The 16,905-nt window shown below is 48.1% G+C and overlaps 1 protein-coding gene across 1 annotated transcript; it reads left to right on the forward strand.

Moving 5' to 3' along the window:
- The first annotated feature begins 14,776 nt into the window (after positions 1-14,776).
- On the forward strand, positions 14,777-16,491 carry LOC144094582 (uncharacterized). The gene has a single exon (XM_077628502.1). It carries the CDS (start codon positions 14,872-14,874, stop codon positions 16,489-16,491), a length of 1,620 nt encoding a protein of 539 aa, XP_077484628.1. The 5' UTR covers positions 14,777-14,871.
- The last annotated feature ends 414 nt before the right edge of the window (positions 16,492-16,905 follow it).

The raw sequence follows: 16,905 nt of genomic DNA on the forward strand, positions 1-16,905 counted from the left end.
AAGACAGCCCCTGTCTTCTGGCGCGGCGGCTGCGTACTTATGGAGGCAAAACGCTAAGGCGCCCGTGTGCTGTGCGATGTCAGTGCACGTTAAAGATCCCCAGGTGGTCGAAATTATTCCGGAGCCCTAAACTATGGCACCTCTTTCTTCCTTTCCTCTTTCACTCCCTCCTTTATTCCTTCTCTTACGGCGCCGTTCAGGTGTTCAACCATATATGAGACAGATACTGCGCCATTTCCTTTTCCCAAAAACCAATAATTATTATTATGTCTTCTGGTACTATGATATCATTGTGCGCTTTTGTTGTGGGTAGCGAACAAGAACACCTTTCTGGTTAACATCCTTGCCTTCCCTCTTCCTCCGTATCTCTCTCCCTCTATTTCGCTTTGACAGACATATGCCTTGTTTTTTGCTTACTGAGAAGAAAGTTGTAGATTGTGGAGTTTAACTTCAGGAAGCGACACATTCGGGCTATGAAGGACACCCAAGGTGGGAAGGCTCCGGAATAATGTAAGCCACCTACGGTTCTTTACCGTGCGCCCACACTGCAAAGAACACCGGCATTTGAGTGCGCTAGCACTTAGAGTGGCCATTGCTCGCATTTAGCCGTTTTGTGCTTGTGTGTGTTTGTTTCTCTGAACCCTGCTTCTTGCAGGTGGCAACCTACCAAGGTGTATTTATATATATATATATATATATATATATATATATATATATATATATATATATATATATATATATATATATATATATATATATATATATATATATATATATATATATATATATATATATACCTGGAAGATTGTGCCGATATAACGTGACTTAGGGGGAAGGTAGTCAAGTTCAGCTGGTGACTCAAGTTTTTATAAAGATGACAAACAACTACAAACACCTTAGCGCTGCAAGGTTGAATGATGCATGATTTTCGAAACACACCATGCCCATATTCAAATTTGGCCTAACAACGGGAATCGGCCTGCCATTTTGTTTTTGTATTTCGCCTTGATAGAAATGCGACCGCCCTTTTTCCGGAATCGAACCCGCGATTCTGGAATCAGCAGCCCAACGCCAATGTTAGAAGTCACTTAGCCCTCCTTCGCAACTCCGCAAGCATAATTACGGTACGAACTTAGCCGTCTCAGAGACTTTCGTTTTGAGAAGCGCTTCTTCGCCGCTGCTCTACCTCCACAACCACATCATGCACCCTGTCGCATGACTCGACGCCCCAAGCAAAGAGCAGTGGAAACTTTCCACACACTCTAACTGCTGCGCAGATGGCACCCCGCCAATACCTTGACTCTCCGTGTCTGACGTCACACCTCGCTAATATTGGTTGACCCCGGAGTGGCGTCACGACCAATTCTGAATTAGTGCGACAACACGCATGGCTTTTCCTCCGAATGTCAGCTTTAACGCTTTCGCGTTAATAAGATACGCGAGGCCGAATATGAGCGCACAAGAAAAGGGCATATGAGGTGCTCGTTAGCACATTTGTGCGAAGGAAACGGAGCGGTGCCTGCTCTCGTATGGCTGGACTTGTGCTACAGTGGAACGATGCGATTGCTTGAGTAAAGTAAATTTGAAACGCGTTTAAGTAAAATGCTGCACCGGCCAAAATGCAGCGAACTGATACGCGACTTGTGCTGGAGCATTCAGCGCCAAAACCGGCAGTGTTTCTTGGCGCAAGCAGCAACGAGAGAACAATACCAGATTTGTGCACAACCGCAAACGACAGTCCACTTCGAAATTGTTCTCAAGACTTTTACAGCTGTGTTTTATCGCTTCTCCTGTGCTGCCGGTGCTGCTCCAAAGTTCTAAATAGCGGTGACAATTTTGCTCCTTACTTTTGGAAGCACGCCAGCAGCAGTGACTAGAAAATCCTGATTGGTTGATAGGGCAGTGACGTAGAAAAGCAGCTTCGCTGCAAATAAAGATGGTCAAGCGGAATGGAAGCGCTGTCCTTAAGGACGGGAGCCGGGCATGCGACCTCTACATCACTGAGAAACGTTCGTTCAGTGCGGTAAATGGAGGCCTTGTACGAGCGCCTCACGCTGCACAAGAGGCGAATTAGATCAGAGAAACACTTCACTAATTAGTATCACTAATCAGCATCACCAATTGATATGAACGATGATTTGTAATAAAGCAGTATGCGATTGCAATAAGCGTGTCGACGTCTGCGAAAGGGTGAGTCATGGCACCTCCATGCGGCCGTAGGAACCCTTTAATGCTGTCGCGTCATACTTAAAAGCTGGACTTCAATGTTCCCCAAGTTTTGCTTGACAAAGGTTGTACACGCTTCCTAGGCTTCGACACTACAGCCTTTACACGGGTAAGGTATGATAAACAGCAGGTGACCGTATGAAGTAAGACAGTGCTTAGAATAGATACAACTTAACGATGACAGTTGATTAAAAAAATGAAAGAGGGAAATAAAAATATGGAATTAGAAACTCGCCTTCCGAATCCACATGTTCTCCTGACTCCTCCCGTGCGTAGCCCGCGAGCGTGCACCGCGTAACAGTTACTCTTTCTGCGAGCGAGCTATGGTCCCGGCCGAGGTATTAGACTCGGAACTAATAGCGAAGAGAGAAAGATTGATAGCTATCACTCCGCATTATGAGAGCACAGTGTGCGCCGCCGAACCGGCTTGGGGGGCCAGATCGTACAACGCAAAAGGGAAAGTCGGGTCGGCATTTCCGAAGGGGATTCCCCGCTGGGTCTCCGATAAGGAGCAGGCGCACGGATCCCGACGGACCAACAGCCGCGCGCACCGTCGCCTTTGTATCCGGCTGCCTTTTTCCCGCTTTCCCGTTTTCTCCCTTCCCTTTGTTCCCTTCCAAGGTTGCGCTTCTGTCGCACCCTGCCAGCGTGGAGCTTCCCCGCCGCACAGAGGATCGGGCCAGCATTTTCGTGCGCTATTGTGCAGCTCGAGAGAAAGGGAAGAGAGAGATGAACTTCTGCAGGGGATCGCTGCACACATCGGAAGCAGAACTGACGTCTCACTTTGACGGTCGCAGAGCCGAAGGTTGATGAAAGAGTCCTGCTTCTTCCAATTTTCCTCCATCGGTTAACCTCACTTGCTCCTATTTTTTTCTTTCTTACTTTTCCCGCCACCTGCCTTCTCCGAAGCGTTGTACTTTCTTTCAGATCTCGCAATACCTCCGGTTCACAGTTTGGGTGGGTTTACTCAACGTCGAAGGCTTTGTAGTTTTTGTTTGACGGTTTAAACTTTCTGTCCGGGAGGATTTTGCAGCTTGAAACATGGCAGGTCTTTCTTGCTATGTTTATAGATGGCGGCGTCTTTCTTCTCCAATGTTCATGTCTTGGTCCAATCTTTGCGTGCCCTTTTTGCGCAAAATTCTTGCTCATGCGGTGCGAGAGCTTTATTACTTACAGAAGAAACGAGCTTTAACGGCAGCCGGGGGAGGAATGAATCTTTCAACATAAGCGAACAGGCTCTCAGGGTCCATGCTATTACATGTTACTATTACAGTGAAGACAGAAGCGTGTTACCATTGCACAAGGAACCAGCAGGTTCGTGAGCAGGGGAGCCGCATTTCAGAGCTGGGAACGAGGCCTCACAGTTCGCAGCTAGTTTGTTGAAGGACCGTGACTGCATGGCCGTGATTTAAGGTTTATATTAGTCGTGATTAAGATGAGGCTTTAGAGAGAGTGAAGATTTCGATAAAGAAAAATTTTGCTGTAGAGCCGGTAAGCATCTCGACTAATGTAAAAGCAACTCAAGTTTCGGTTTGTAAGGGAACGGTAACTCAGAGTAAATATCGAAAATATCATTTTGCATGTTATTACTAGAATTTAAGTGTATGACGCACTGAAATTAGCTGCTACTACTAGTGAATTAACCGCCCCGGTGGCTCAGTGGTTACGGTGCTCGGCTGTTGACTCGAACAACAAGGGTTCATCCCGGCCATGGCGGTCGCATTTCCATGGAAGCGAAATGCTGCAAGGCCGTTTACTGTGCAACATCAGGGCGCGTTAAAGAAAACCAGGTTGTCTAAATTATCCGTAGCCTTCCACTAAGATGTTCCTTACAGCGTTACTCGCTTTTGGAAGTTAAATCCTCCTAAACGATAAATTCCTAGTAGGTTGCTATTTTGTTCTTGCCGGTAGCTGCAGTGAAAGATTTTCAGGCCTCCTTGCCTTTTAAACCCTGCTTTTAAAATTCTCTGGGAGTTTCTCAATGCTTCTTCCGGTATTAATTACTGTAGTATATGTCTATACTGAGACAATAAATAGAAATTTTGCACTCAGGACAGCGGCTTTCAAACACGCAGCTTGAGGACCCATCTTGTCTGCTGCTGTCCGCGGGCCACAAAACACTTACATTTGGGCTCAGCACACGGCGATAGCAATTTGTACTCTTTGAGCGCGAAGTGTGGTTAGTCGTCATGATATATCTGCTGGGCTCTCTGTCATTCTGGGGCTATTCAGTGGTGTCTTTGGCATTGGTTTTGCAGGAGAGCGGCTTTCGAAATAAAGTTGCCCTTTGCGTAAACTAGAAGCTACAGGACGTGCAGCGTTCCTCCCAGAAGGCTGCGGTGTGCCCCGCTTACTGTGGACACTGTGTCTTTGTCGCAGCATCCTGCGATAGCGACAGCTCTGCAAAAATGCCGTCTGAAGCGAGCAGCGGCAGGCCTCTTGTTTTTAGTAGAGCTACGCACGTTCATCAAGGCTAATGGTATTAGAAAATCGCCACTTTCGCTTTGAAATCCACTTGGTTTGGCCTAGATGGGCCTGCTGCTTTTAATAAAATGAAGAAGGTGTTTTTAGGTAGTGAACTTCGGTAAAAACGAGTCTAAAGGTAAGAACTAACCACGCATTGTACCTCTGCATCAAGTAAAGGCATAAAGTATGAGGGGAGGTTCGTGTATTCGGTATATGAAAAATAAGGTAAGGGTAAGACACGCATCTTAATATGCATTTATGCTAACATACACAAGCCATACACAGCATGTTTTTCAAGCGGGCTCACTGGTGATTGAGGTTTCGTTTCCGGTGTTGGTCGCAAGTGCCTTTGTGGTGCATGGAGAAAGCGCTTTTAAATTATGATAACGAACCTTTCACTCTCACTTACGGCTCCAGTGACAGAAACGTCTGGAACTGTATCGACATATTGATTAAGTGATTTATGGCATATTTTGTTTCACTCACGAGTCATTTTAAAGCCGATAGGGCAGGCACAAATTTCTTCGATGTGGGATTTCGCGTGTACAAAAAATTAGCTACCACATGGCTACAGAGAAGAGTTAGAGGCTTTAAAAACATCTCAAAAAGCCTTAGGAGACCAAACCGCTGGTGGCAATGTGGACGCAATTCATCAATCACCGGGAAACAAGACGCCAGCAGCGATATGGAGGTCATCATCCATAAACGTCAAGAAAAATCAATTCCCGCGAAACGCAAAGTTATGACGGCATCAAAGAAGGATCCTTGTTTCTTTTCCAAAAAAGAAATGCTTCTATACGTTGTATTTGGGATTTAAGCGAACAGCAGTCCAAAATGCGCATCTAAATGAGTTGCATCGAGCCATAATGGGCTCCTCCAGAATCCTCTGCTTTTCACGACTACATTCGTTTTCGATGCCTGAAATAAATATTTCGCTGTATTCACCAAGAAAAATATTGCTGCTTTTCGATTTTCTTGATCGGTGCTGAAAGTGATAAACAATTTATATTTAGTTTTTCTTGTTCGTATTGCATCGAATGCGCTGAAAAGTAGAAACAATTGTTTGCTGGCAAAACAAAACAATCCGTAAACAATAACTCAGAACTCAGCTAAGTGAAAACATGCGCCGCATTCACACTACTTACATGCGCATAGAAAGAGAGAGAGAGAAACGTTTAATGCATATAACGTTTAGGTGGGCCCTCATTACAGGAGCTTATTGGCTTTTGCCACCACTCCTGCCCGGTTCACCAGCGAGAGCTGGTCGTCCGATTGTGAGCTGGACAACGCCACTTCCCAGTCGTCAGTTGTTGGGTTATTGATTCTTGGTGTAGCTTGGTTTTACTGGCATGCCCATACCATATGATATAAGTCAGCCACTTCACCGCAGAAGGCGCAGTGCCGATCGCACGAATTTTGAAACATTTAGCGGAATTTGACAGGATTTATATAAGCATTCGATTCCAATTTCCTTAAAATGACCCTTTGCTCCATCTTTAGATTTTTGTGCGGTTCGGCGTATACTTTCCTCTTTAATATCAAATGTTCGACTCTATCCCCGTTGCTTAGTAGTGGTTAAGAATAATCATGTTCCTGGGGATGTTGGGGGACGCGGGGTAATAGCGCGAGGGCAGCAGGGCGAGCGCCGTCGTTTGTACGTCAAATGTACATCACTCACTTCCAAGTCATGCTCTGTTCGCAAATGTTTGCGTTGAAGCGTGAGGTTTTTGGCGAGTTAGTTACGCATTGAGGTATTTTTTCTAGCGTTCTGCGACTGCGCCAAACAAAAAAATACTGAGCAAAAGGATCGCAGCTACACGGTAGTTTATTTACATCAATTTCAATCGCTGGCTCGACCTTCTTCAGAATTAAGAGATAACGGAAAGGTCCGAGCAGTCACACCGCTCTATGAAGAAGAAACGGCAGACCTCTCTCTCTCTTTAAAGGAAACACACGTTCAGCCAAGAGCTGAAAAACACATTGAAAGTAGGCAAGCAGAAAATTGGCGACTAAAGTTTTTTTTGATATACTGATCAAAGTTGTTAATTTTGCTCAATTTCGGTGCTTCAGGAGGTTTCAACACGGCACTAAACAAAAGTTCCGCATATAGAAGAATGAACTTTTCCCTACTCGCTGGCTTCTCAGCGAATCAAGTTAGATGAAATTAACGCTTGTGCGTCGTTATTTTGTTCTGTTCGTCTTTGTGGGCGCTATTATTTTCTCTCTCAAGCAGTATGCGCCATCTAGTCCAAATCTAAGCTCTTATAATGACGTTAAATTGCAATTGGTTTATGGGGGTTTAACGTCCCAAAGCGACTCAGGCTATAAGGGACACCGTAGTGAAGAGGTCCGGAAATTTCGACCAACTGGGGTTCCCTAACGTGCACTGAAATCGCACAGTACACGGGCCTCTAGAATTTCGCCTCTCGAAATTCGACCGCCACGGCCGGGATGGAACCCGCGTTTTTCGGGTCAGCAGCCCAGCGCCATAACCACTGAGCCACAGCGGTGACATTACATTGCATTTACTCTCGAAAAGTAATGTAATTAGTCCAATTTACTTTCTTGGTTTTGCGCATAAAAGGAAGCTTCTAACAGGCATTTCAGATTACTTAAGGTATTTCACAGCAGGAGCAAGAGATTTAAAATTTTGCCCTGCATTGAAGAAATTGTTGTTGGGTGATGAATGATGAACAGCCGCTCTGCTGAAGCAGACGAGTGCAACGCAGTACTTTGAATGAAAAGCTTTTTCAATCTTCGGTACCACTGAGAAATCGTAAAATCACTAACTTCCGTCCTTCATGCGGCGATGAAGTTAATCGTTCAATGCGCCGTGTAGTGGCGCCTTTCTGTTAACGAAGAATTCTTTGTTCGTGTCGCTTGTTGGCACTTCAGCGATTTCATGGTCACATTCAGCGTTACCCGTTGCGGTGGCCTCCCGTGTAACTAGCTCAGTGACAGTAAAATCCAATCATGTTTGGTCTCCTGAAGTGGGCACCACGCCGTCAACTTTAAAGCAGCCCCGGTAATTTTCTCGGAAATAAAACAGAGTAAAAGAAACAGCAAATTCTTCTGAAAAAAGAATCGCGCACATTCTGAGGTCTTTGCGCCAAACTCCGTTTCAGCCAGCATCCCCCCGCCCCCCTGTTCTTTCCCCCATAGCTAAGGGCCACGACAAAGACAAAAATTATGAAGAAAACAAATTCAAGGGAACCACGGCAAACACTCGCCGCTTTCGCAGCTTTAAGGACAGAAACGAGCGGCCAACCCGACGCCTGCTTGCCCCAGAGCTGTCTGCACCATTTGAAGCCTTCAAAGCAGGTCGTTTATAGTTTCGTGGAGTCGGCACCGGCAGCCTGCGCTCGCCAGTGCTCGCGCAATGCGCGTTTCCGCCTCCCCGTGGAGCATGACGAGCATGTAACCGGGCAGGGTAGGGCTCTTGACGTAGCCGTGGGAGCGCTTCTGCGCACTCTCCTGACTCGTCGAGAACTTCGCCATCTGCCCTTTCGTAGACCCGAGCAGGGCCATGCATCCCGGTACTTGGGGGATAGACGCGCTTCTGCCTCCGGAAGGCATGCTGATCCCGTACACTGGCCCATGCATCCTTCGCGTGCGTTGTTCTGCTTTCAAGGTGCCCTACTTGGCATAGAAGATACCAGAGCTTTTCCGGCACAAAGAACAGCTGTCGATTTGAACAAAAGTTCTTACGACCCGGATAGAAATGTACAATCCTGGGAGAGCTTATTGCTCAACCACGAAGCAGAAGAACAAAGCAAAGTCATCGGTCTCGCCCTGACCGCCGCCGAGTCCCAAGGGATTCCGGCCGACGGTTAGGGGAATGACTGGGGGTTTAGGTTATAGCCTTCTCCCCCGTAATTTTTTAGGGGTGCAAATTAAATTTATTTCTATCTCTTTCGAAGTCAATAATTAGTTTAAGTAATCAATTATAAAATTACAAAATTACTTTACTAAATTACTAAATTATTGATTACTAAATTACTTTAGGTAATTATTTACTAAATTCTTATACTTGAAAAGTAATTTATCGCATTACAGAATTACACAGAAAGGTAACTTAATAATGTAATTGAACTGCCAGTAATTTAATTACCGCTATAAGCCCGTTTCCTCTGAGGGCTTTATCTTAATTGAAGAAAGTCAACTACGGCTGGGTTAGCTCTCGCAAAGATTAGACGCGGTACCAGGTAATGTGTTAGCCCGTTCAAGCACGCAAAGTTTCCACTGCACAATGAATATGCTTATCACACAGACGCCGATAAACCGCTGGCGGATGGTTACCGGTTGGAGAAAAGACACAGCTTCAAGAATAACTGGCTACCGCTTTTCCCATGCCGCATTCTGAAATGTTTTTACCCCAAATCGGTTGGTGAGGATGCCGCTAACAAAAAAAGCAATCTATCGCACGTGAAAATTACAATTACAGCTATTCACGAATGGGCATGGAGCCCCTGCAGTCAGCACCACTATACCCACCGACACTTTTAATCAATAAAGTGCCTTCCTCGGCAGAAAAGCGCGTCACAGCTTAAAAAGGCAAGATGTTAAAAATTTGACACCTATATTGAGCTTTAAGCTAACCGAGAATAAATCCGTAAGGATAAAGTTGAGTAATGTGCTCAATGTTCGCTCCACTTTTTCGAAAGCTATAAAGTATTACATTGAATGCTTTGCAGGTAAGAGCCGCTGTAAACGCGACGGATATAAATTTCTCTTCAAAAACGACAAAAAGACACACTCGGCTTGGTTATCCTGCTGTCCACTGTGCGAGGCGTTCGGTCCATCACGTGACACTGCTCGTAAAGAGCTGGGCAGCTCGCCAACGTCACACGCCGCTTACCCATAAACTGCATGATTCATACATTTACAGCCTACTTCGTCGACCGCGCGGAAATGCGTTATGTGGCGAGCAGAACAAAAGAACAGAAGGAAAGCCTCGGCGGCGCCGCTCTTAAACAGGGTGTGGTGCGATCATCGCCTCACCGGGGGCGCTGAGCGCGCCCGTTGGTCATCAAAGATGAAAACGTTAGGAGCTGCCGCGAGCACTCAGGGTAACTGACCCTTCTATTTCTCGCTGGACCCAGATGGAAAAAAAAAAACAAAAGACGACTATGGCACTTCTCGTGTGCTACACTGTGATGGATATCGCCTCGCAGAGTGCGGCGGAGAGGTGGCCAGGCCTGTGCAGCCGGCCGAAATGACAAGGTTTCGTGCTCTTTCGTGATGAAACCGCCGAAGCGCTTCCACGAGAGACGGCCTCGCGGTTAACGAACTTCCGAGGGACAAAGTTTAGGGCTTATAGGTTGCCAGGAAAAGCTAAAATTGAGTTTACGTGAAACAACTCGTTTAACGAGGGATTATAATCATCCTCATTTACTTGCTCACGTAAGATGTACCTGCAAGTGTGGTACTGTCATGTTCCGACTGAAATCCGTGCGCTTGTCATTCCTTTCGTTAATGCACGCTACTAGACAGTTTTAGCTGTGCGTACGCAACGGCTTAGCGTACGCAAGGAGTTTGCGGGGACGGTAGTGCGCATGCGCAGAACGCAAGCGCAAGCCCTGCGTCTTGCGTGCGTACGCTAGCCAGAGGGCTTTGCGTTGCGGCGCTTGCGTGGCTTGCGTACGCAAACGTTGACAAGATGGCGGCGCCCTGCTCGCACGCTTCGGAATAAATACATGTCGCCGCTGGATTCTCCGACGCAACGGCTCGCTCAAATGGTAGCGGATCGCTTTTATTTCGCCTACGCTTGCCCTCATGCAGCGGTATAAGCGATAACTACTCCCTGTTTTTCAAGCTCCTAGGCCTAACTAAATGCCGTGTGTTTTCCTCGCAGCGACGACACCTGGCGAAGCAGTTTTCTTGCTTTTAGTTAGTTCTTACATTTTCTTCGGTTTGGATAGTTTTTCTTCTTGGAACAAAAAAAAAAAGGCTCGCAATGCACTCACCCTGGTTATCAGTAATCACGAATGAATTTTTTTCAGACCGAGCGTTGATCTGCTTTGACGTCTTGTCGCTAGATGGCGCTACTGTTCACGCGTTCGCGCGAGAGGCGCTACGGAACGGCCAACTAAAACTATACTTCGGAGCGGACAGCGCAACGCACGCAGCGCCGTAGCGCTTTGCGTACGCAAACACTCTTTGCAGCAGTGCAGGAGGAGGGCAACCTCGGTAGGCCTCCACCCGCTTTTTGTCGGCGTATAATGAACTCTGTGCGGACGTGCCGCCTGAAACAAAACAGCCAATTTTCTGTCAATTAATTTTAACGATACACCTAAGTGAACTTTCCTGCGTTCCTTCATGCAAACCAATAACTACTGTCACTTGAAACTGCATAGCGGTAGACGGAGTTGACAGGAGATTCCTAAGAGCGTAAGACATCAGGAGAGTCACTTCAGCTCGAAACTGTCACGTGCGGCCCTTAACTACTCAGTAAAGGCTCCATATCAAAACGCACTCATAATATTTTATATCCAAAAAAGGAAAGCCTCGTCTGGTATAGGAAATACAAGTACCTACTAAATATACCAAGCACCCTGCAAATGACTCAACCAATGTGGAATATCAAATTTTAAGCAGTTGCCGGATTTTTGTGGCCGGGATGTGCCCGCCATACGGCAAGAAGTGGCGGGTGGCCGTTGTGAAATGGATGAGTCAGGTTCGTGCGTTTGACAGGAGAAAAGAGCGGATAAGCTAGCGCCCATCGGGGTTCTCTTGACGCCTGCAGAGATCGCGAGAATAGGTTTTTGAAGTGGAACCCTGCCGCGGTCGGTGCCAAGTCGGAGCGATGAAAGAGCATCGCGGGAACGGGAGCAATTATTTGAAATCGATGACCGCCTTTTTTTTTCTCTGTCATTGCGGAGGAAGGGTGAAATTTTAACGAAACCACCTTTTCAGTCAGTTAATTTTTTGTGCATATTATTCTACCCTTTCACAGTTATGAGAGCGGAAAGACTATTTTATCACTTCTTCTGATTTTATAACATATTTGAAAGTATGACAATCAATCAATCAATCAGTAATATTTTACAACAACAACAACAACAACAACAACAACAACAACAACAACAACAACAACAACAACAACAACAACAACAACAACAACAACAACAACAACAACAACAACAACAACAACAACAACAACAACAACAACAACAACAACAACAACAACAACAACAACAACAACAACAACAACAACAACAACAACAACAATAATAGGCACGTCCTTAGACGTGATAACGCCTACTGCGGATGCATGAATGCATATTTAAAAGAAAACTGATCCTGGTTGTCGAAGTGGGCACTTTCGATAATAATTTGTATACAATTGACCATTTTCGGAAAAGTTTCTGCGCATGCGCGGGGAAGCCGCAGCCAGCGCCCTCTGTAGGTGATTTGGTTTTGGTTGGAAAACATGAGCCGGCCGTGCATTCCTGCGCTGTAGTGCGGCGACTGATGTGATCTGTAAGTGCCATGTAACTGCAACGTTTTTCTGTCTAAACTAACCACGCGCTTTGCAACTGCGAGACTTCGACGTAATAAAAGCCGCGACGAGATACAAGACGCAAAAGACTAAGCCGTTGATGGAGCCAGTAAAGCGCGCATCCAGCACGTTTCGAAACGGGTGTTCCTGCTACATTTCGCGCTTGCTGCCAAGTCTACGCAGCTCGGTCGTTCTAGAAGAGTATTGGCATCGACACACGTGCGTATTCAGTGAAAAACCGAATCATATATATACTAGTATGATCATTCACCATAAATGCTACAATATCAAGCTGTGCTATCCGAACAGCGGGAGCACGGCAGAGCGCAGCCTCGCGTATATCCGCGCATTCTAACACTCCCGCGGCCCGTTAGCACGCAAAGCAAAGCTCCGCCGTATCAGCACGAGCCGGCTTTGAGATAGTACAACAGGTCGCTTACTAATCAGTTAAGTCTGGCCTGCGGCAAAAGGTGCTGCATGAAGTTAGCAGAAACTCCTGCCCTATGAAGGAAGCGCTAACATAAACGTGTGTGCGCATTAGGAAAGTGCATCTTTACACTCGCCTCTGCATAAGCGCACATTCATGCACATTTTCATTTGGTCATTCAGCGTTCCGATGAGGTAGTAGGAGTCCAGGTATTGCCACACATGGTCGTTTTTCAGGCCACAACCAGCGCAGGAAGTGAATCGAATGCTGCATATTCCTATGTGATGGACACTCTTCTTCTGCTTAAGAAAAAAAATGCACCCTCACATATACTTAACATCTATTGTTCTCCCAAGATAAAAAATGTAACTTTCGCAGCCCTCTTCAGTCGCGCCCTGAAGGCTGCGGGCGTTGACCCCCTGGTGATTGTGGGCGACTTCAACGCTCAAAGCACACTCTGGGGGTACGTTCGTGAAGAGAAGCGCGGCCGCAAGCCAGCGGAACTTGCGTCCACGCTGGGCCTGACCCTTCACGCCGACCCTGCACATCCAACGCGGGTGGGTAACTCCGTGACTCGGGACACGTGTCCGGACCTTACCTTCACCAAAAACATAAGACACGTAGAATGGGCCGACACCGAGGAAACCCTCGGCAGTGACCATTGCATACTCAACACCAGCGTCAGAACCAAACCACTGGCAAGATCCCACGCCCATGCACGCCTACCCGTCTGGACAAAGTTCCGGCAAACCTACACTAATTCGGCCTCTATTCACGAACAAGGCTACCACGCGTAGTCACAAGAATTGGTTACACACCTTCGTTCAGTAGAAACTCAAGTTCAACTATCGGGCGGGGGAAATCTAAACGTGAGCGTGAGCTATTGGAGGCATTCATGATCAGAAAGAATAAACAGAAATGCGTCAGTGAGCCGTCTGTGATTATCACTGAAAAGGAGTACAAGTTTTTATCGTTATAGTAGGCATGTCATCATGTGGTGCGCGAAGTGTATTGTCTGTAGGGTGGGTGCGCAGGCAGGAAATCCTTATAAAATGAGCGATTCTTCATCGCAATAAATCAGTTGTAAGTCCAGCGTTGTGGTGTGTGCCTCCTTTGTTCTTGTCTTGCGTCTATTTTCGCTGGTTCCTTCTCTATGCAACTATCGGAGGCCACGCCGGAGGTGGACAACCACCTCCTGCACATCTGGGAGGCGCGGCGCAGCCTCGTCCGCAGATGGCGCCGCCAGAAACATAATCGGAAGCTCAATATTCGCATCGCCGAGCTCACCCAGTGAGCGGCTGATTACGAGGCACAGTTCGCCGAATCGAATTGGGTGGACCGGTGCAACACGGCCGCTAGACATATGTCTAGCCGGAGCACTTGGCGTCTCTTTCGCGCCTTGATTGAGCCGACTAAAACCAGAGCCGAGACACAAAAACATCTCCAACGGGCTATCCATAGCTTCGACGGAGATACCTCTAAATTAGCATGGAAACTACGCGGTCAATACCTCTGCATCCAAAAGGACCCCCGAGGGCCAGCGTACTCGTATGCAGGTTCTGAGAACGCAGAGCTGGATCAACCGTTCCGGCTCCACGACCTGAAGGCGGTCTTGAGTAAAATGAAACGAGGAACGGCGCCGGGAAGAGACAAAATAGCTGTGAAATTACTTGCCAACCTTCCCGACCCGGCCTACGAGACACTCCTCGCATATATAAACTCAATCTGGCAAGGTGAGGCACCCCTCCCAATCGAATGGAAGACCGCCCTGGTCACCTTCATTCCTAAAGCCGGCAAAACCATAAACACGGACAACCTCCGCCCCATCTCCCTCATGTCTTGTGCGGGAAAGCTGATGGAGACTATGGTGTGAGACAGGCTGTCCGAGGTTTGGGAAAACCAAAATGTATTCGCAGAAACCACGTTCGGGTTCCGCCCGCACCGGTCCGCGCAGGATGTCCTGCTTCAACTAGACAGCGAAATTCTGAATCCCGTCGAATACCTCCTTAATGGCAAGGTAGTACTCGCCCTCGATTCGAAGGGGGCTTTCGACAATGTAACACACGACATAATTCTGACGCACCTCTCCCAAACCAACTGTGGACACAACACGTTTCAGTACATTAGGAAATTTCTCTCCGACCGGCAATCGTATATCCGGATACAAGATGAAGAACACGGCCCCTACCAATTAGGTACGAGAGGTACCCCGCAGGGCGCGGTCCTCTCACCTCTACTATTCAATTTGGCAATGATGAAACTTCCGGCGCAGTTGGAAAGTGTCGAGGGCATACAGCACGCGCTATCTGCCGACGACATCACCATCTGGGCTAAGCACGGATCGGTAGGAGACATTGAAGCCAACCTGCAGCAAGCGGCGGAGATTGTGGACGCTTACGCCCGCCGCTGTGGCCTTGAATGCTCCCCGGCCAAATTGGAAATTGTTCACATTCGACCCTCGCCGAAGTGCACTACCAAAATCGAACTGTCCCTAGCGAGCGGACCCATCCCAGAACACGCGGAGATCAGAGTACTGGGTCTCTTTATCAATAAACACCACCGTGTCGACACAACACTGCCCAAATTGCGCAAGGTGGGGGACCAGGTGGGCCGCATGATCCGCCGGGTTTCCAATAACCGCGGGGGGTTACGGTGGAAAGATGCCTTGCGGCTGGCGCACGCATTCTTAACCAGTCGAGTCTTGTACTCGACTCCTTACCTCCATCTTCGCAAATGTGACGAGAAAGCCCTTGAGGTGGTTCTCCGTAAGGCTTACAAGCGTGCCCTCGACCTCCCGGTCACCACGTCCAACCAGCGCCTCCTGGGCCTGGGGATGGTCAACACCTTCATGGAGCTACGAGAAACACACTTGACAAACCACTACACAAGACTCTCAAAGACGCCGTCGGGTCGCCGCCTGCTTGCCCGACTTCACATCCACCATCCAACACTAACGGAAGAGCGCGTGCGCATCCCCGAAATCTGGAGATACGCCCTGAACGTACGCCCTCTTCCGGCCAACATGACACGAGACGACCATAGTGGCCGGCGCCTCGCGCGGGCAGAAGCCTTGGCACGCTACTATGGAAACAAACACGGAGTATTTTACGTGGACGCCACCGGCCCACATCATGGGGGTTGGTACACAGCCGCAGTCGTCCACCAAAACACCGCAGTGAACAGCCTTACGTTCAAAGCTCAAGATATTACTCATGCGGAAGAGGTGGCAATCGCGCTCGCCGCCGCCGATCAGGACTCGCGGGTCATCGTTACCGACTCGCGGGGGGCCTGCAGGAACATAGAAAGGGGCTCTATTCCCTATTTGGCATACCAAATTTTTCAACATGGTAATTATCTCGGGGCACCCGCGTCCCGCACAATAGTATGGACTCCCGCGCACACGGGTCTCGAGGGCAACGAAGCGGCCGACGCCGCTACCCGCGCGCTCACTCTCCGGGCATCACCCTCGCCTCCCCCCGATGCGGACTCCGACTCTAATCCGGCTTTTGCCTTCAAGGAAATCATCCAGTATTACCAATTCGGCCACACAATCTTACCTAAGCCCAGCAAGGGCATCACGAAGGCGGAGGAACACTTACGCCTTCGCCTTTATACTAAAACACTGCTGTGCCCGGCAGTAATCAAACATTTCGACCCTGCGTGCACAGGGGAGTGCCCGCACTGCAGGGAAAATACTTCGGACATTCACCACATGGTGTGGGCATGCCAATCAACCCCGCATCTTCCCCCTATCCCCAACCCTGCCCGGGAGGCCTGGGAGGCGGCCCTGCTCGGCTGCTCTGACCTGGCGAGCCAAAAGGCGCTGGTCGGGCGCGCCCGAGCAGCAGCTACCGCCAATGGGCTGCTGTAATGAGAAGCCCACCTAGCATTTGTAAGGAACGGACCCTTAAGGACCGCTCCACTAGCTCCCTGTATATATTTCGAAAAAAAAGTTTTTCAGTCAGTCAGTCAGGCCACAACGCGAAAAGTCTTTGCTCCACCAAGTTTCTAAAAACGAAAAAGGAATGTTCTCCTCCTCTGTCAACCTATTTCATTGGCAGACGCACGTTTCCATCAAAGAAACAACACTAAAACAACAAAACAAGCGCACGTGAACTGCTGAAAGCCGCCTTGCACATGTTTGCTCGAGAGCCCCTTTCCAACCAAAAGTAACGGCGGAGCTTCCCTGTTTGCACGACAGACGGCGCTGGCTTTTCCGAAAATGATCAATTCAACCGAACGTAGCTCATATGAACGGTGCAGCGTCGCCTCCACTTGGTGTCCC

This window comes from Amblyomma americanum, chromosome 6 (assembly GCF_052857255.1).
Source record: "Amblyomma americanum isolate KBUSLIRL-KWMA chromosome 6, ASM5285725v1, whole genome shotgun sequence".
Lineage (NCBI taxonomy): Eukaryota > Metazoa > Arthropoda > Arachnida > Ixodida > Ixodidae > Amblyomma > Amblyomma americanum.